General features: G+C 40.2%; 1 protein-coding gene across 1 annotated transcript in view; it reads left to right on the forward strand.

Annotated features, from left to right (window-relative positions):
• The first annotated feature begins 1,096 nt into the window (after nucleotides 1–1,096).
• adamts3 (ADAM metallopeptidase with thrombospondin type 1 motif, 3) overlaps nucleotides 1,097–21,514 on the forward strand; it is a 136,540-nt gene continuing 116,122 nt past the window's right edge. Inside the window, exons 1-3 of the mRNA XM_044195949.1 lie at nucleotides 1,097–1,498; nucleotides 1,900–1,921; nucleotides 10,027–10,463. Of these exons, the coding sequence (XP_044051884.1) occupies nucleotides 1,439–1,498; nucleotides 1,900–1,921; nucleotides 10,027–10,463 (519 nt within the window). The 5' untranslated portion in view covers nucleotides 1,097–1,438. The remainder of the gene's footprint in view (nucleotides 1,499–1,899; nucleotides 1,922–10,026; nucleotides 10,464–21,514) is intronic.

The raw sequence follows: 21,514 nt of genomic DNA on the forward strand, positions 1-21,514 counted from the left end.
ATAACCCGTGATAAGGGGTCACAAAAAAGTTTGGCAATGTGTAAGAGCTGTATTGGTCAGAGTGGGAGTCAGCGCAGTCTAGATTAGAAATGTGTTTCAACCCCTCTTCTCTGTTCCTCTTCTCTTCAAAAATGTCAGTTCAGGGTTATTTTATTTTTATTTTTCATTGTGGTATTGTCCCCCTGCTCTCTGACCCAACTCTTTTTTTTCTCTTTTTTAACAATGGAAGGTATCAGGCATCAACCAGCAGCTAAAGTCTGGTCCCAGACCTCTGGATCAGTTACTTAAAGCCTTACTTAAGTAAAAGTATAGTATTATCAGCAGAATTTACTCAAGTATCAAAAGTAAAAGTACTCATTGTGCAGTAAAATGGTTCCTGTCAGTGTTGTACTGTTATATATGATGTTTTTGGATTAATATTACTGCCGTATTAATGTGTATGTTGCATTTTACTGCTGTAGATGTTTAAGGTTGAGCTACTTTTAACTACTTTATGTACTGCTGGGTAGTTTTCTTCTACAGCAATGCATCCTGGTCTATAAGAACATCATATGTTTGTAGCGTCGCTGTCCTGTGAGAACCACGTATCAAAGACTCATACCTCCAAGGTGTTCCACAGAGCGGCACAGGAAATCCTTCCTGCCGGTGGCCATCAGACTTTTTCACTCATCCCCACTCTGTGCAGTGTGGACATCAGTGGACCAGGAGGCTGCTGAGGTCCTACTGGACTCTAACTGGACCTGCAATTACATTCTCTGTAACATGAGAATTTCCTCCTGGGTCTAAATAAAGTAGCCTATCTATCTATCTATCTATCTATCTATCTATCTATCTATCTATCTATCTATCTATCTTGAGTAATTGCACTTAAATGCTATATGTGTGGGGGAGGGTTAAAATGAAGTTACCATATATTTATCATTAATGTTGAGCCTTGTGTCTCATCCTGTCCTGTCCTGGGATGAGGTTAGGGAAGGGGTGGTCTTCCTCCTCCTCATCCTCCTCCTCTTGTCCCTCCATGTGTTCAGGCTCGAAGAAAGGCCAGCGTGACGTCACGCAGGGCTGGTCTTGCCGTTTATTAGCCAGGGGAGCCAAGTGCCAGGTTGCAAGAGCTTCACACTGCAGCTCTGTCCGGCCAGCGGCAGAGGGGATGTCCTACTAACTCCACCAAAACTTTCTAGAAACTCAGTCAACAGAAAAAACACTGACTGACAAAAGTGTCGCAACTCGCCTCACTCCTGTTTTAATGAAACTTTAACTACTTTATGTGTGTTTTTTTTTTTGTTGGTCTTTTTTTAACTAAAACAGAGGCAGTCTGCACATCCACTTTGATAACTCCTGAATGAGCCGGGTCACGTTTGCGTAGAGCTTTTTCCCCCCTTTTATTTTAATTTTTTTACGTTGGGATAAAGCTTTTCTTTATCATTTAAGACTCGTGATGGCTGTCCTGTCACTAGCGCTACTACTTGTAGGATTTGTATTGACTTCAGCTGACAAGGTAAGTGTCTGTATCGCTTTACTCTCAAAGTGTTTTGCGCAATATTGCCCCTCAAACTGAAACCCCGGTAATATTAAATAAATTCAGCTTTAAAGCGGAAAAAAAAGTGGGCCGACACAGCAACAGGTTTTCAAGTGGCTCACAACTTTCACATTTGGCTCTGTGAATGCGCACACTGCTTCCTCTGTGAAATACATGTTGCTACACACGCACAAGTTTAGCCTGTTACATAAGACATGTAAAATAGAGGCATTTTTGTTAAATCTTTACAAGCAGCTCAGCCTCCAGTAAACTGCTGCAGGGCGGTAGTGTGGCTGCTGCTGGACATCTCAGACGCTCACATTATGATTTCCTTCTGGCTTGTACCGCATTTAACGGGCTTTTTTGTTTCCCTCTTACAGGCTGGTGAAGTAGATAGAGAGGGTAAGTCCTGTTTTAAATGTTTGTGTTAATAATTAAATGTAAGTTGTTAGAAAACTGAAGCAATGTGCCTCCAGACACTGATACAAACTCAGGAGAACAACATTGGTACACTGAGATCAAAGTGGGAGGGGAGTTGGTGTGCGAGGAGCTCTGTAATACACCAACTCCTGTACCCTCCGCTTCCCCCACACACACACACACACACACACACACACACACACTTACTATATTACATGAGCGAACTGCTTCAAGGGCTTTGTTATACGGAAAGAAAATTCCACTAAATCCTGCACATCTGTTATCCATTCTGAGGTTAAGAAACAAGTGAGCTGCAACAGTGTCCACGTAGGATCCTTTTACACCCTCCGTTATCTTCTGAACACCTCAAGGGTCCTCACACAGCAAGATGACAGCTGCCAGTTGGACCGCGGTGGGCGTTTGTGGTCACCCTTTGCCTGTAGTTTGCCACTGTTGGCTCTTCTTGGCCATTATCAGCCTTTTAAAGCAGTTATTTCACCCATTAAGTGTGGTTTCTCTTAAATTTTCACCTCTCACTTTTCTTCTTCCTCAAGTTAAAGTCTGTGGGCCTCGTGCAAGAGCCACTTGTACGAACATATTTTGTTCCTAAGTGATTTACGAGAACTTGTTGCATTCAAAAGTGTTCTCACATTTAGAGTTTTCTCTAAAGTTCACGAAGAGTACAGACCTGTCATACAAGTCATGAACAGATTTTAATGGCATATTTTGGCATGAGAACTTACGTATTACTGGTTAAGTTGCAACTTAAGTATTCTTCACGCAAAGTGCTTGTCAGGTCGTCTAACAGCGTCTGAAACCGCCTTTCGGCTGTGGAATTGGTGTCAGATAATCCAGTACTCATGCCTGTTTTATGCAGCGATTGGCCAGGTATGTAGAAGTGTGAAAGTAGGCGGATTTGAAACTTTTTTTAGGATTAAAACACAGATTAGTTTTCTCCTCGCACCTTCATCCACCCCAGCGGTCAGCTGGTCGCTAAAGTCTTTGTGGTTTGTTTAAGTTCACAAGCTTTAAAGTTGAGGTGATGCATCACTCAGTCATAGTCGGCGCTAGTTCTTTGAGGGCAGCTGGGTGTGTCAGGGCTCTAAAGGCATCAGTATGCTACAACTGAAGTGCTTGTCAGATGATCGAATAGCATCTAATATCCAGCTCCCCCCCACACCTGTCATCCAACACCGGCAATCTGAAAATTACAGCCACTTTGCAGCGGCCAGCCAGGTGTGCGGAGGTGTGAAAGTATGCAGGGTTGAACATATATCTCAAGCTCTCTTGCTTCACACAACTACTTCCATCCAACAATTGAGTGCAACACCATGAATGCCTGAGGAGAGACTGTCTGAAAGTGTGCGCAGTTATCCCCGTTTATACAATTCATCCCTACGACGGCAGGCTTTTTGTCCTGACCTTTCGGCTATAAACACTTTTGCCTTCAGACGTGGTCAGGTAACACATTGTACAAACTAGGTTGTTGGAAGCATACTGACACCTTAAGCTTATAACGAGCCTGTGCAATCATATTCATGGTGGCGTGAACATGGTTGGTTTGTTGGTTTTGTCTTTCCCCGTCGGCTAAAGTCTCTGTGGTGTGGTCAAGTTCCCAAGTTTTCAAGTTCAGCCATTCCTTGTCACCGCTACTTCTTTGAGGTCAGCGTGGTGTGTCAGGTCTTTAAGACGTACAGGTGTCCATAAAGGCTGGTGACAAATTAAAGGAACATTAAGTGTCTTAGTAAGGTGTTGGGCCACCGCAAGCTTCCAGAACAGTTGCAGTGCTCCTTGGCATAGATTTTCCAAGTTTCGGAAGTCTACTAGAGGGGTGAACACCATTCTTCCAAAAGATATTCCCTCATTTGGTGTTTTGATGAGGTGGTGGAGAGTTGTGTAACATATCGCTTCAAAATATCCCAGTGGGTTGAGATCTGGTGACTGTGAAGGCCATAGCATTTGATTCACATCGTTTTCGTACTCATGAAACCATTCAGGTGCGCTTCGTTCTCTATATGGCAGCATGTGCATACTTAAGTTTCTCCTGTCAGGTTATCCAGGTTTTTCCTTTTAATTTGTCACTTGTTAATATCTTGAATCACCAGATTGTGAACATGCATGGGGAAGGGGGAACACAATGTTTTTCATGCCCCCTTTTCTGATGGTGCCCACTAAGTGCTTTCTTTATACTACAGATTCATCAGCCTTTATAGAAAAAAAAAAATCTATCCCTCAGTCCCTCTATTCATTTATTAACTGAACTTTAAAACAGCTACTGATGATTTGTATTTGTGGGTTCAGATGTGGACAACAATATACAGTATATATTTTGCTGGTTTGAAAACACAAGGTGTTCAAGCGTTTTAAAACTGCTACAATAAATGTCAGGATTAAATGTGAGACCCTCACAATCAAAGAACAAGAGCGGCTTTGGAGAACTGCCGTTTTGCACCAATCTCAACAATCATGCAGATGGAGAAATCCATCACAGCAGTGGTAGAGTGACCAATTTTACCACTCACAGTAGCAGAAAGTAGACTGTACTTGTAGTAAGGGACGCCACTTTTACCTTTGCTCTTTGTCTGCACACTGGCTCTGCAAAACAAGCCCACAGACTTTGAGTGTGGTCTGACAAGGCTGAATGGGCATTTGTTGAGGACGGGGAGGTCGTGGAAACCAGAAATACCTTTAATCAATCAATTTAATGAAGCAATTCACTTTCTTTCAGACCTGAAAGGTCCAGTGTGTAACATTTAGGAGGAGCTATTGGCAGAAATGGAATATAATACTCGTATGTTTTCATTCGTGTATAATCGCCTAAAAATAAGAATCGTGTTTTCATTACCTCAGAATAAGCCGCTTTTATCTACAGAGTGAGTGGGTCCCCTTTCACGGAGGTCGGCATGTTTCTACAGTAGCCCAGAATGGACAAACCAAACACTGGCTCTAGATAGGGCCTTTCACGTTTTTTGCGAGTTTCGTGGCCACCGTAGTTTCTCCTTCACGCTTGGAAAGGGAGGATGAGCTGAGCGGTATTCAAATGGTTGCAAACTGTAATTTCACCACTAGATGCCACTAAATCCTACACACTGGACCTTTAAGTCTTACGTTTAATAATAATAATGATAAGACAAGAAAACGAGACAAAAGAAAGAAGAGAAATATAGACAGATCTCCAGATCCAGATGTGCATGAAAGTACATACAGAATAGACAATCATCCAATTAAATTACATCCTGTCCAGTAATATTAGGCCTGAAATAGGATTAGGGATTAATTGTGCCAAATTTATAGTTAGTCAGACTAATGACCACTTGCCTTTGGTTATTCAAATTTATCTTGATGAGGTAGCACCATCTATAGGTGTTACGGACAGAACAGACCGGAGACACCGTGAGGAGACTGAGATTGTTTATTGCACACAAGGGAATATGAAAAGGTGAAGATGATAAAGCTACCGTCCTTTTAACTGGGAGTAGTGGAGCTCTGGGGTTGAGTAGACACACACAGGAGAGTTGAGACACACGGGCGACTGGAGATGACTGGAACCGGGATCGAGGCTCTGGAGACGGTTAGGTGATTTGCTGAAGCGTAGGTGAGTCCGTGGCTTAGTGGGGGCAGGATAAAGCGTTCTGTCCTTAATCCAAACGAGACCGGACACTGACTGTGGTGAGGGATTGTGTTTTATAGGGGAGTGGAGTGATGATTAGGTGCAGGTGTGTGATAGGTGACAGGTGATGGGAATTAGTACTCGGGTGAGGGAGTGCGGTGTGTGTGTGGTGTAGTGGAGCCTGGCGTGTCTGTGACAATAGGTGAAATTCCATCAAATAATGCAGGATTGCTTGGATTAGATGTGTGCACCTATCATCAACATTTGGTTGCAATTGTATAATGTATTTAGGAGTTTTAGCAATTTATGTCAAATAGGCAACCTCTACAATAATTTGGTGATTTATACTGGAAAATGATATGGTTGATCTAATTTGGGCCTGCTAAAAATAGGTGAAGACTGTATGAAATTTGTAGGAGGACTGGTGAATATACTGTTTAGCAAAAATTCTAAATGGCACTGAATCTGTTTAGGCGAGAATTGGCAGTGCTTTTACCTAAAGATTTGCCTTGTACCAAAGAATCTAGGAACAAGGCTTGTATCTACACCTCATAGTTCAGGAGACATGAGCTAATGTGCTTTATAAATTACCACATGGTGGCGCCGTCTGCACCAAAAACTAATCACATATGCCTTGGGCTATGGCTTTCCACCAAATTCAACAGAAATCTCTCATATAAATAAGCACGCAAACAAACAAACTTACGGGACTGATAACCATTGTGGAGACAGATATGACTCTATTTGACTGCTGTCATCTGTATCTGATGCTAATGTGTCTTCTGAGGGTGTGCTGTGTTGAAGCTGCAACAATGAACTGGGTACCTCATGAAAGTAGAGATGTGTGGCTCCTAAGCATCTCAAAAGCCAGATACCATTTTATTTTAAATTGAAAATGTTCCTTTCAGTGTGCACATGCAGTATTTTATTTTGAACATTTTCACTGCTGTTTGACATGTGTACATTATAGGTGCTAACAGTTTGAAATGTTAGGATTAAACAAGCCAAATCCATTTGCTAACTACTCAATCTGTACTTTCATTGAATTATTCTCAGGGTAAAAACTCTTAACAGTTTATGCTGTAATAAACTGTCTAACATTCTAACATTGTAGCTTCAGTGTTATATAGTTGGATGATATTGGTATCAATTGGTTTTAGATGGTGTTTTATTACCTTCTGTAACCATGGAAGTCAATGGAGAAAGTGAAAAACCTTCCACATAAACTTTTCTAGCCTTGGCTTTTCACAGAATGACAGAATGCATCACTTCGAATCGACTCAGAGAAAATGAGAGGTACTGTAAATGCATTCTGAACTAACTTTGCAGCACTGAAGTGCCAAATCATATTTTTTATTTTTTTGGTGACACAATGAAGGATGGGCCTTGGAGTGGATGACCTTTTAGAATAATCTAACGGGAAGACTGTAAGTGCTGTCTGGCCTTGCTACTCACTGAATGTATTTCATATTTCACTCAAAACTGTGAGCAATTCACAGTTAAAATGTGACTTTGTAAAACTTCCAACTGGTGTTTTTCTGCTTTTTTCAGAAAAACACCAGAAAGTAAGCCTTTTTTCTCCTTTTTAAAAAATATATGAATTCAAATCCATGGTTCAATATTTCCAGCTCAGTTCAGTAGATCTTTATATTCCCTCAAGAGCAAGTCTTTAGGGTCTATTCAAAGTAAATGTTCCTTTAAATGTCAGTCTCTAAGAAGAATACCCTCAATACTTAAATCAACAGCACTGAAAATTCATTCGAGGCAGAACATTTTCTCTAAATTTGCTCCAATCCCATTTCATTTGCTAGGGTTGGCCTAGACTCGTTGCCTCGTTTTGTAGATGCATTTTTGTTGCTGCACTAACCACAGTGACACATTGCTTTTCCTGTGGCTGCTTCACAATAAAATCCACCAGTCAACTGGTGTTTTGCCAGTTGATGTGAATCAGTAGCTGTAGGACGTAACTTAGGAGATCGAACATGAAATTATTAAGCTGTTACTGGTGACATAAAATTGCGCTGGATTTCATGCATGCATCGCTTTCCTGTGAATCCCTCGTGCTTAGGTTTGCAATCTGAATCAGTGTGGGAATGGCGGACTCCACCACTGCCGTTAAAAACTACTAAATAGAGAGATAATTAGTAAATGTGAATGCATTCATTGGCTATTGCATAAAAAATGCTGACCGTAAATAGTATCTAAATGGGGTTTGATTTCATGAAAATCTTAAGGATTATAATTTAAATAAATGATAACTAAAGATGTTATTTCTGAAATCTTGATTTTTGCTTATTTTGTCATAAATATTTGTAGGTCTGAATAAAGTAGTAGAGCGTACAGAGATCTGCTCTTTTTCTTCTATGTAAGTAGGAGAAATGGCTCTTGAGATTAGACCCGGGCCTCCTGAGGATTAAGCAGTGAAACCCTGCTCTTCAAATACTCACTAATGAACAGAGCTAATTCTTGGCTCCTCTTTGACCCTATAGCTTTTTCATCCCTTAAAGATTTGTCACACCAGCTTTACTACAGAAAGCAAACCGTGGGGAAATGTGTAATACTCTGTCTAAACTTACATCAGTCCTACACATGTTGCACAACCATTTCACATATCAGTATCAAACAACCAACTCTGTGTCATTCATGTTTGCAGAAGAGTAAAGTTAACAGGATGTATATGTGAGGTATTTTCCCTGTAAAAAAGTGCCTGCAGTTTGCTTTGGTTGTGGAGTTATGACAAAAGTGCTAAAAGTTTCCTTATCTGTGTAAACCCTCACAGCTCAATGTGTGTAATTTTATCAGAATCATCATCAAATTGGCTGTATGATATCTGCATGTTTTTTTTTCTCAAAAGACTGCGTTTTACATTACATTTGTCCTGAGTGTGCACACTACAGTAAGATTTATAAAGCATGTTATTTCCTCAGACGTGTAATTTGAGTTTCACCATTGACACCTGTTTGAATGTCTTGTAGTCAAAACCTACAAGATAATTACAAGGTTTCGATATTCATGTTACATTTTTTCCAACCAAAACCAACGCAAGATTTTTGAATGTGTCTGCCATTGCACACGTTTAGAAAAGCAAACCAAGCCTGGGTGGAAATTTCCTTTTAAACTGAGTGTTTCAAGGCCCACAGATTTCCTTGTACAATTGAGTTGACCACAAATTAGCCAATGAACAAGGGCCTGAGGGTAAATGATGCACTACGCCAAGATGATATTGATTACCGTCCAGTATAGGATGCATATTTTTGTGTGTTAGGTATTTATTTTGGACATTTTAAAGGCAGTAATGGCTTCTCATGAACTTCGGGAAAGGAGGTTTTTTTATTCTCTACGCTCTGTAACTGAAATGCTTCAGCCTGTAGTTCTAAAAGCATCATGGCTTAAAAGAGACATTGGCATCAGTCTTGATGAAATTCTGGTCGTGCCCATCTGTAACAAGGCCATGTATAGAACGATGATAGCCCAAAAAAACCACAGCCTCCCTATTCATTTCAAAGACCAATGGATTGGCAACATTGTGCCATTGCAAAGAAACACAGGCTCGTCAGGCAAAACAGGCAGTCCTGGCTTAACTTTTGCCTAAGTGCTGTCCAACGTCCATTGTACTGGCCAATCGAATATATGCAAGCTCAAATTCCAGGTCGAATACCTTGTAGTGTGTACGTGTGTATCATGGTGCTAACTCTATGGTTTACCTTTAAAGTATCGAGACAGAGCAGCAAACTAATGCTGTCATGATAGCTTTGCAGCTTTGTTTAATCCAAATCTTGCCTCAAAGGAGAATTAATGCTTGTTTAGTGTCTTGGCATCTTTAAGTCTTCAAACGGGACTTTCTGGTTTCTATTTCATCTTCTCACCTGTACCTGGCTCTCACCTACCCTTTTTTTGTTCTTTCATGATGATAAGGATGATAGTAATATTGATACTAATAACATGGCCTAAAGCCTCGGTAAAGACCTGATGTTAGATCGTGTGCTGAAACTATTTGTCGATTAATAAATCAGTTGATAGAAACTTCATCATTAGTAATTTAGTTAGGCAAAAATACCAAACATTCCATGGGTCCAGCTTCTCAAATGTGAGGATTTGCTGATTTTCTCTGTTTTACTGTATATAATTTTAATTTGAATATCATTGGGTTTTGGACTGTTGGTCAGACTAAACAAGCAATTTAAAGACGTTAGCTCTGACTCTGGAAACTTGTGATGGGTATTTTTGTTTTTTCAAACTTTTTTTAGTTGCAACCCTAGTTAGATCCACTCAAAAATAATGGCCACGTGGAGCATGGAGCCACAGATATAAGAGACTTCATTATATTCTCTTAACATCACATGAAAATTTTGACTGAAAAAGACATTGAAAAAGTTATTGCACTTATTTTAGAAACATTCAGTAGTGTGTTCTTAATTTTTCTACTTCCTGTTGCCTTGAAAAAAAAAGGTCTCATTGTTATTATGTTATTTTACAGACCAGCTGAGGAGCCGGCTGAAGGAATACGGCCTCGTCACTCCCTTCAGCACCGACTCTCATGGACACTACCTATCACACCTGCTCTCTGCCACTCACAAGCAGCGCGTCAAGAGGGAGGTGTTTTCTTCTGGTGAATCCGAACAGAAACTTTTCTTCAACATCTCCGCCTTTGGGAAGGAGTTTCACCTTCGTCTGCGCCCAAACAACAGGTTGGTGGCTCCAGGTGCGATGGTGGAGTGGCACGATGAGGTCCAAGGCTTTGGGAACGTCAGCGACAGCGCTGAAGATGCCAGTACAGGCGTCAACCAGACTGAACCCACCAGCGGGACAGAGAGGATACTGCATCGTGAGCTGCTAAAGACAGACTGCACCTTTATCGGTGACATCACAGACGTCCCTGGGGCTGCGGTTGCCATTAACAACTGTGACGGACTGGTAAGTGCCCTTCATCCATAAAGCGCCTTACTCCCCCACCCCCTCAAACCCTGTCTTTTCATTACAAAAGTGCCATGACCTTATCAACTGACACTAATGGATTTAAGATGTTCGTAACTCCTTTAGTTTAGCCTTTCTTTACGTCAGCACTCAGCATTTATACAGCACATTGTTCTCGGAGATATTCTTCAGGCGGGTAGACGGAATAGCTTTTTGTACAGAAGTTTGTCACGGGTGAGTGGCCATCCATTGCACCCACAAATCCAACGGATTTTCCCCCCAACCTCTTCCCAACATAAAACACGAGTTCCCTTTGTGCTGCACAAAAGTCTGCAGTCCTATCCTCCCAATCACCCCTCATAAAACACTTGAGCAGTAATTGGTGAATGACCTGGGCCAAAATCTTTCAGAGTAGGCCAACGAAACATCTCTGGATTCAAGGAAAAGACTGTTAGCCAAACCCAAAGACCGAATGAAGTTATCTGCTGAAATGCTGCAGACTTTAAAAGCAACACAAAGGATGAATTGTAACTCATGACTCTTCATACGCATTCAGAATCAACATGTTAAAAAGATAAAGCTGGTGTTATTTTATCTTTTTATTATTAACAGCAATTCTGCTGAAGAAAGTGAACCAACAATTAATTAAAGTGTAGTTTATTCCCTAAGAGGATGTTAGTTTTCCCCAAAACAGATTAGAAAAAAGAACAAGAACAAAAAAGTCAGGAATTGGTAATGACACATTGGTACAAAAAGTAAAATGATCATGTAAAGTCTTGTTCATTTACGGTAAGCATTATACCTGGAAAACGTCAACATGTTAGCGTTGTCATTGTGAGCATGTTAGCATGCTGGCGTTAGCATTTAGCCTAAAGCACCACTGTGACTGATCACAGCCTCACAGAGCCATTAACATAGCTATAAAATCTTTGCCCTGTTAATAATTTTGGACGCCAGTGGAGGTGTATGGCATGAAGGCCATCTGCCGCTGCCGTTGGACATACATGCATACAGAGAGACAGGGACTCCTTCCATCATCTCCGGTCACTCTTTCTTTATCTGTTCTTGAATGTCCTGTAGCGAGCTGTACCCAGCATGCAGTTAATAGGGGTCCCCTCTCAGTACACTACACCTGTGTGTGCTTCTGCGGTAGTAGTGCACTACTAATAAATACGTCCCGTAAATCTCAAGAGCTCGCACTCAACACTGCACTTCCATCCTCAGCAATACACCCACCAAGTGTGAAGTCAATTGGATGAACGGTTGTCAAGAAAACTGCAGGACAGACAGACAGACAGACAGACAGACAGACAGACAGACAGACAGACAGACAGAGAGATACTCCTTTCATTTTAGTTAGATGTGTGTGTGTGTGTGTGTGTGTTTCCTCAGGATTTGATTCTCAGAGGATGACCAAAGGTGCTCTGCGGGGGTTCACTTTATTCTCTCCACATTACAAAACTTGTTACAAGGCAGCACATGCAGAGAGAGATTCTCACAGGCAGGCGTGGGGGTGTGAGGTTTTGACAATGTTGCTGGCCAGCCAAAACTGACTATGTGCTATTGACCTGCGTTTTTTTAAAGGTGGTGGGAGGAAAGTCTCATGAAAAATCACATTTTTAGGCAACAACAAACCCTCCAGGAATTGTAAATGACTATCATAGTGATGAGAATTGTATACGATTATATTACATAATACTTTTCAAGCAAAGGTTATAAAGTGTTTTTACAGATACCAATTATTAGGTTTAGGGGGCAATCACTTTTTCACACAGGGCCATGTAGGTTTGGATTTTGTTTTCCCTTAATAATAACAACCTTCATTTAAAAACTGCATTTTGTGTTTACTTGTGTTATCTTTGACTACTATTTAAATTTGTTTGATGATCTGAAACATTTAAGTGTGACAAACATGTGAAAAAAATAAGAAATCAGGAAGGGGGCAAACACTTTTTCACACCACTGTATATAATGGTTGCACTTGCAGATTTGCATATCATAGAAGACTGGTCTGCGCTCTCCGAGTGCCCTTCTAGTCTGAGAATAGTTTTGTGACATTTAGCTGACGTCTGACAGGCAGCTCTGTATAGAAGCAATTAAAGGACATTTTGTATTTCCAAGTGATATGACCTAAGGGGGAGTATATATACAGGAGAGACAAAAGAATCAGAATATGTATGAAACCTTGCTGCATGACTCATGTAATGTGTAGGTCTAACTCAGTTATTAAACCTTTGTTTTTTTTACCCCAGAGGCCTCAGCTCTGCCTTTGAGAAATGCTAATTTGTTCAATAACTAAGTGAGTGAGAAGACATGTCACAAGACATTTAATACTGTACAGAATAACAATCACTGTATTGATTTTATTTTTGGATGCCAAGCCTAAAGGAGTTCATGTTTCTGTCAGTGCATCATCAGGGACAGTGTAATGAAGTATGAAGCTCACACTGTATCACACTAAACCAAATATTGCAGCAGAAAACTCTGATTCAGAGTTTGAAGTCATTTTATTTTACAGTTGAATTTCAATTTGAATTCTCTTTGTGTCGCTCACAGGACAATATGTTGACAATATGGACGTATTTTCATGTATTCACTGTTAAAGCAATATTCTGTTTCTGTTTGTCACTCTTTGTGATGCTGCAGATGAGGTTACTTCAAAAATCAAAGCTATAAAGATATATATAAGCTAGATACAATGATATAAAATATCAAAGCAGTCTAACCACTTCATTCTTTCTGAACTGAACAACTGCAGCGTCTCTGTGTGCACTCCTAAATATAATCTCTAAAAATAGTACAATGTCAGTGTCAAGCACATATCCTAAACAAAGATAATGCCAGTCTGACCTTTAAGTCACTCCTCTGCACTACAGGAGTTGGCCATTTCCTTTGATTGGAGCAGGAGGAAGCAGTTCATCACTTGGGCAGATTCAGTCTCTCCAAGACATTTATAGTTGAACCTTCAGGCCTGAGAGGGGGCCACACAGGATGTGAGAGTTTTGCTTTGTAAATACTGTTGTGGCAGGATGTCACTTTGAAGACGCCAACAGCCATCAAAGCTCAGTCGCTTTGCCCAGGGGAAGGCTGATTTGAAAAGACTGCTGCTGCATACAACACTGTATGATATCTCACTATAGTGTACCATACTATCAGCGGTTATTTTGGTTATTTAAAAAAAATCAACAATTAATGATACTAAAATCTGGATCAAATCTGAATTTAAGTCAAATACTTATTGTTGTTTTAGCACACACTGTAATCAGAATGTTTTGATTTGTCCCTTTGTCCATTTTTTTCTCTCCATTTTCTGTTAGCGGAAGCATTTTCTAAGCTGTCAACATCACAAGAGGACTTTCTTTACTATAAGAAAAGCAGTGGTCTGGTACAACACATCTAATTTCCAAATAATGTGATTTAAAAAAAATAAAATCTGGGGGAAAGTTAGTTTAACCTGACCAACCTTTTAAATTTTTTTATTTTTGTCAGTAAATAAGTAAAAACCAAAATAATTATACCATACTATACTAATAAAATCCAGGAATTTATTAGTGCTTGTTTTTATTGGAAAACAAATTAATTGGAAAACAGACAATAATAGAAAAAAACGTGGAAAATTATGTTGACAATTTGTCAACTGTTGTCAGTTGTTAATTTGACCATTTCTTGCTTGTATAACTCAACGTCTTCAAATGGAGACTAGCACATATTCAGCAGCTCTTTTTTTCTTTTTCTCCAATTTTTCTTGTCTCTTTCTCTGATCAGAAGTATTTTGTCAACATCACAAGACTTAATTTGCTGCAGTGATCAATGCCCTGTTACAACAGGAAACAACACATTTTGGATGTGTTTGGGACATACAATAGTCCAAAAAATAATACAAAATCATTTTAAAATGATCTGCCTCTAACAAAAAAGGTAATTTTAAAAATGACTGTTATTACTCTTAAAAAAAAAAATTGATTAGCATACACTATACTATGGTACTACGCAATTCTAAATATACTGTACTATACTCTGCACCTTTACTGATTGATCTTCTGGCTGCTGAATGCAGGACATTATCGTCTTTTCTCCTCACATTGTTTGCAGCCTGAATGCAAAGCATGCAGGACTGCATAACTCGAGATCAAACACTCACCAAACCAGTAGTTGCTGATGAAAAAGCCTGTCGTTGAGGGCCAGTGGTCTTTGATCTCAAGTGGTAGCCCTAGCCCTCGCTAGGTGTGTGTTTTACTGTTTCCTAATTATAGCCAGGCTGCTGTCTGGAAGTCTTTACTGGAGCAAGGAGGCAGGCAGTCAGGCCGCTTGAATGCTAAATGCTTATGAGGCAGATACTTCCTCTGCTTCAGCAGCAGCGTGTGGGTGTAGCGCGGGTGATCTTCGCTGGCCTGTGTGGGAGTCAGCCTTCATGTTGCATGTATGTCAGAGAAACCAGGGAGAGGGGTTTCTTGATAAAAGCAGATGAAATATATTATTGCTGAGCTCTGTTTTCTGCCTCTTTTGGTCTAATGTGTGGAGTAGAAACAAATCTGTCAGGGTCACAGCAGAGGGCACATTCAAATGTGGTGCAAAGCAGAGTCTGTCAGCGCATTAGCCCATTTATTTCACATATTCACTCCAATGATTTATTATAAGAATCCTGCTACAACACCTGAATCATTTTCCAACTCATTACCAGACTTAGGGCTTTACATTCTTTAAGTTACATTTTTTGAAGGTCTGAGGTCCATAACGCCGTAAATAAAGTGAGTACAAGTGATTGACAGTGTGCAGGATTTCTTTTGGTTCCTTCATAGTCTGAATTTATGATCCAGTGCACCTGTATAAAAGACTTTCTGGAGCACACATAACATTTTCAAGGATTGATTACACTGATGGACTACTAGATTGCTTTAAAGGTAAGGAGATGGTATATTTTGAAGATTCCAATTGCAAACTCTGCTGTACAGTGCTTTCTTTTAAAAATGACCACACTAACTGTTGATATCTCTCTCCCTCTGTAGATATAATCCGCTTATTCTAAGGTAATGAAAACACAACGATTCTTATTTTCAGGCGATTATACACTAATGAAAACATACTTAGAAATATTATATTCCATTTCTCCCAATAGCTCCTCCTAAATGTTACACACTGTAGATGTGTGGAGCTTTATGAAGATCGATTAGACTGAAAGGTCCAAAAACTTACAACCCTGTACCCATCTTCTGTATCTTATGCATGTACAGTAAAGATCAAAGAGCAGACACACAAAACTGGTGTTAGTCTGAAATCTTTAAAACGCGGCCTGTCTTTTCAACTTTTTCAGTGTTTTTGGCTCCATGAAGGCATTTGCTTCCGTTTACTAGATATAATGACAGTGTTTGATCCTTGAAACACACCTGGTCTGTATGAAAGATTTTTGTGAAAGGACGGAAGTACAGAAAGTACAGTACATCCATCGTAAACAGTCAGAAGGAGGGACTTTTTCACGTGGATGAAACATACAGCACATGGCTCTTTAAAAAAAGGGGGATTAGAGCAAACAACGAAGGAATGCGACTGACCTCAAGATGTCAGAAGTGGATGTAAACTGTATCATGCCTATCCTCTTCCTCCTTCCCCAACATGACTCTAAGTTCGTGTCTGGCCTCTCCTCATGTACACTCGCGTGCTCACAGGGTTCCCTTGTCACAGATTTGATGGTTCACATACTGCAGATGTTTTATTGTGGAGTTGTCACCCTGAAAGGAAAAGAGGGGAAGCTTCTCACGTCTGATGTATTTTTGGATTTAAGGACTCAGGACATAATCTCGGCATCTGTTTTTTGTCTAGCTGTGCAGCGCAGGGAAGACGATCGAGGAGTATAAATTAATCATCTGTTTCGCTAACTGATTTGAGCTGAGTAACTCCCTCGTGCTGTTATAAATGACAACAACGGTAATGAAGCCCCTGGCTTCAAAAACATTCAAACTTTAATTTCCTCTCAGCCTTCAGAGGCAAACATTGAAATCTGTTAAGCCACCAGTGAACTTGATTTTAATTTTTAAATTGATGCTTTGGGCTGGTGGTAATTTATTATTTTGGAGGATTCTTAATATGTCCTCTAGGATGTAAGGCACATTTGACACCAGTATTTACTCACAGCGATGTTGAAATGCAACACTTGCAGATTAGGAATAACTATACAACTCACCTCACTTCTGGTGTGAGTTTTAAATGCATTAAGATGTATCCTAAATACCATTTAAGTCATCTGCTTAGCTCTGTATGTTTTTAGCCATGCTGGCGGTGAGGCTCTAGGGATGGCAATGACGGTCCACCACTTTGGTCCAGGCTGAAATATTTCAACAATTATTAGATATATTACCATGAAATCTGGTGATTATGACTTTGGTGATCCTCTGACTTTCCCTCTAGAGCCACCATGAGGTTGATGTTTGTGGTTTTGAGTGAAATGTCTCGATAACTGCTGGATGGATTTCCAAGACATTTGGTACACTCATTCATGTCCCCCTCGGGATGATTTGTAATAACTTTGGTACTCCCCTGACTTTTCTTCTAGCACCACCATCAGTTCAAAATTTAAATTTGTCCAATACTTTGGTTTATAATCAAATACCTGCAAAACTAATGACATTTTCATCAGCTTTATCTCTATTTTGTGCTTAGTGCTAATTAACAAATATTAGCATGTTAACATGTCAAACTAAGATGGCAAACATGGTAAACATTATACCTGCTAAACATCAGCATGTTAGCATTGTCATTAAAAGCTTGTTAGCATGCTGACATTAGCATTTAGCTCAAAGCACTTCTGTGCCTAAGTTCAGCCTCACGCAGCTGCAGGCATGGCTTTAGGCTGTTAGTCTTGCTATGTAATTCTTCCATGCTAATGTCTGCTGGGCTTTACTGGAATAGTTAGAATAAGTTGTCTTGATGAATTATGCAGTTTGTTATTCTCACTGTTTATATTGAGGCAGATGCAGGCTTTGTTTACTTGATAGGTATCAACTGTGTAAAGACTGATCTAACTGCGATCTTTATTTGTTGTAAATCATTGCGCTGTGAATATGTCAGCTGTTGAAAACATTCCAACACAGTAGAACCAGAGTGTGGCGATATGCGAGGTAAATGAGATTTGTAAACTCCATAGAGAGGTTGTTATACCATGGCATCTATACCTTTAATATCACTGCTTGTACTTGTGTTGCAGATCAATGATCAGGACTGCCTCACGGCAATATTGGATTTGCAGAATTTTTGTCCCTTGATTTGTCAGGTATTTAATTCACTAAATCTGCCAAAATAACACATTCCCGTCTCGTTATCTTATATACAAACATCTCTCCCCACATATGACCACTTATCACATGGCCGAAGTTCCACACTTGGGTCACGCGATGACGCCTGAGTAAACTCCGTTCACTAGCGACAACCATAAGATGCGTTTAAAAAGCTCAGAGAAAAACTAGTTAGTGGACCTTTGCGTTGAGATTAGTTTGTCACAAAAGGTCAAGAATGGACATCAGACATCATGTCTGTTTGCCCTTTTTTTGAATGAGATTTTGTAGGCAAAAGTATGTGGAGTGCTGCTTTTGTAGATGAGAAGCTGTACTTTAACTTCGGTATTTTTTCAGATGAAGAAAAGCTGTTAAAATCCTCTCCAAAACCTCCTCTCCAACAGATCCACTTTGATCTCCACTGATATTATACAAAATACTGTCGAAAACTATATGAAGCACTGCAGGAGGTATTATAAAACACCACAGAAAAGCAGAAAAGCTGTCATGCAGGCCAGGCTGTATTTTTTTATTTCAGAGCTTAGGATGTCAACGTAAATGTGATTGTCTTTACAGTCACGTATAGGCATGAATATAGGCATACTTTCAACACACATGCTCCAGCTGTATTATGTAGGAAAATATACAGTAATTTTCAGACTGGTCTAGTGGCAGATATTTATTAATAAAGGAAATTGGGACCAGGGACAAGAAAATCAAAGTGGCATACCTCCTTATTGTCATTGCTTCGCTGACAGATTGTGATTTGAGCGTTCAAATAGAAATCTGTTTGATTTGGTTCTGTATATCCATGTGGCTCAGAACTGCATGCAGGTTTTTCCAATTCCTGCTGATTACGGAACATCAGATCTGTGTCACATGTGAGAGGGAAAAAAAATCAGACTTTCAGCTGCAGTATGAAGTACATCTATGTGCCATGAATTACCAGCTTTTATTTCATCTTGACAAACAAACTGTAAGCTGCCTGGAAATGCCTTAAAGCAACCATGAAATACTGCTTGAGCCTCACTCATTTGTTTCCATGAAGCAGGACAGCTGGAACAAAAACCTTCTCTTACCCTGTGTTGCATGAAGGAGAATGTTTTTTTCAAGCAGGCCTTGGCAGACGGACCAACTGATCGACTGACAGATACAGACAGACAGAGGCAGAGCTGACCTGAGAACAGCACCGACTGGATGTCTGACTGTTGATATTAACCTTTACCTCGCCAGAGGCTCTGTAAAACTTGGCCACCTCTTAATGTGTGTCATGTTGCATAATCGTCTCTGCCAGCCAAAAGGGTGAGGCACTGCTGTGTCTGTGGCGTGTGAGACTCACAAGTGTAAACACACTACAGGCCTGATGGGTAATGCATCAGTTAGAGTATCCTTTCAGAGCAAAACCCTGCCTGTTGGAGGACATTTTTACTGAAATCTCTCCTGATCCTTCGCTGTCAGTCCAACCAGGCAGTTTTAACACCTCCTCCTCCTCAGACTCCTCCGGCAAGACTCGCCTCGGAGGAAACGTTTACAACGCTGAGATTCATGAAGAGTGACAAAATGAGCAAATAAGATATGTTAATGTTTTGCTAAAAGCTACGTGTGTTCAGTGGCCTTAACTTTTGGCCTTGGAGACATAAAAGAGCATTTTGGACGTGCACAGCTCCTGACATATCTGGAGCTGCCGTGGAGGGGAAAAAAGCAAAGAAAATATCCTATTTGATTAGAAAGAAAGTGAGCCAGTTCCTCTTTGCAGTGAACTGTAGTCAGGCACAAGAGTTTTATTCACTAATAGTTCTTAATGTTCCTTGTTGACTTAGCCAAGACTTGTTGCAGAGGCTTGACCCCAGAGCTGTTTGGGTATATGGTTTGAGGTACATGAGGGGAGGCACACCAAGATATGCAAAGCCTAGCTATTTCTTCCAAGTTTTCTCTTCAGCAGTGGAAGGTTCAGTTCAGTGTGTACTGCCGGGGTGCTTTTATTGATATTTATGTGTTTAAACATTTTTAATCATGACCTATATAAACTTAAGAGGAGCCCACATTTTCTGTTGTCGTTACGGACAGACATTGAGAGCCATTCACCGGCATGAGGTTTTATTTTAAGACCTCACCGCCTCCTCAAAGCTGTCTGTAAATGTTTGCTCTGTTTGGCGGAGCAGCACAAAAAGACAAACCTAAAATACATTTTTATATTGTTTCTCACAGTGCAGCATGTTTCACCTTTCTCTGCCCTGCACTTTTACCAAATACTCCAGAAGGCAACAAAACCTGCTTGAATACATCTGAGGTTGAACACACACAGATATGCAAGAAAAAGCAAATGTATTGACGATATGGACAAGATGATTTATTATCATGTAAACTTCTGAAATATTTTTGCAAATGTCTGTTTATTATTGTTAAACATTCTCAAAAATAGTTTCTACTTCTCCTCAAATGGATTGAAGACTTTCAGTAGCCCCCCTGCAAATCACAAGAAATTAACTTGTGTATTTTTTTCCCCTTAAAGTTCCTTTAAAGGTTGGGGATGAAAATGGCAGGTAACGATGACGAAGGTTTGCTCACATTTTTGAAAGCAAACACACCTTTGAACAACACCGAGGGTGAAAGGTGGCAGTGTCCTGGCTGAATTCAGACCTTTTTCAACGTTGCAGTACCTCAACCTTTTTTTTTCTCTTTTAAACGAAAGCACGTTCATACCGACCTCCTTAAGAAGTTTAGACTGAAAGAGACTGTTTTTGAAAAACTGGAGCCCTTCAGCTGAATCCCATATGTTTTTTTTGGCAGACGAGTGCTGTCTGCTTGGCTGGGACTGATGTTGGGGATATTAAACTGATGGAACACAGGACTCTTGATCCCTTTTTTGAGGGGTGTGTTTAGGTACCAACTGGCTGAGCCTCTGTCAGACACCTGTCATTGTCTCCTCTGACATTGGTTAACACCGAATACTGGGTGGCAAAGAATGTGCCATCAGAACCCCTTCTGCTGTGGAACCAAACTTGAGATCGCAGAGAGGTTTTTTAAGAGTTTCAAGTCATGTGTAATGTGAAAGTGTGTTTTTAAAACCAGGTGTTGCACTACGTTATGGGATTGTTGCCAAGTAATCATCCACAAGGCATTTTATCTTGCAGACTTGCCCTCCCAGAGATGTAATTTCCATTTGGAGATGTATTTTCCTGATGTTTTTTGTTTGGAAAAGAGATTCCTGCATGATAATTAGTAGTTTTGATGAGGGTGATGTGATGCATGAATACCATACATAGGGGTCTGTTCAGATAATAACATGCTTGCGTTGGTCCACACATCAGTTCACCTGAAGTTGACCTTGCTGATATTCAGCAGATTAAATAAAGTCATTGGAAAACCAGACTGGTTTGAGGTTATGTTAAAAGGTTAAAAGAGAAGAAAACAGAAAGAGAGGCAGCAACAACCAAAGCTCAATCTGCCATCTGAAACTACCTGTCCTGAATGCGGAAGAACTTTCAAAGCCAAGATTGGACCATCATCCTCGACCTTGAGGGATAGCTATGATATAATATTTACTTTGAAATACAGCCTTAAAGGTGCAATAAGTCCGATTTTTACAGCCTTGTAGCACTATATGATCTTATCTTTGTGGGTTCAATTACTTTTAGGGTTGCAACCCATAATTATTTTCATTATCCATTTAATCAACAGTTGTTGCCAACCTTTTTGGTTTGTTACTTTTAAAACAAAGCTATGTCTACTCAGGCCCCTCATTTAGGGGTGGCTGTGGTGCAGCAGGTACAAGGAGTCACTTGG

Source organism: Siniperca chuatsi, linkage group LG5 (assembly GCF_020085105.1).
Source record: "Siniperca chuatsi isolate FFG_IHB_CAS linkage group LG5, ASM2008510v1, whole genome shotgun sequence".
In the NCBI taxonomy this organism is placed as follows: Eukaryota; Metazoa; Chordata; class Actinopteri; order Centrarchiformes; family Sinipercidae; genus Siniperca; species Siniperca chuatsi.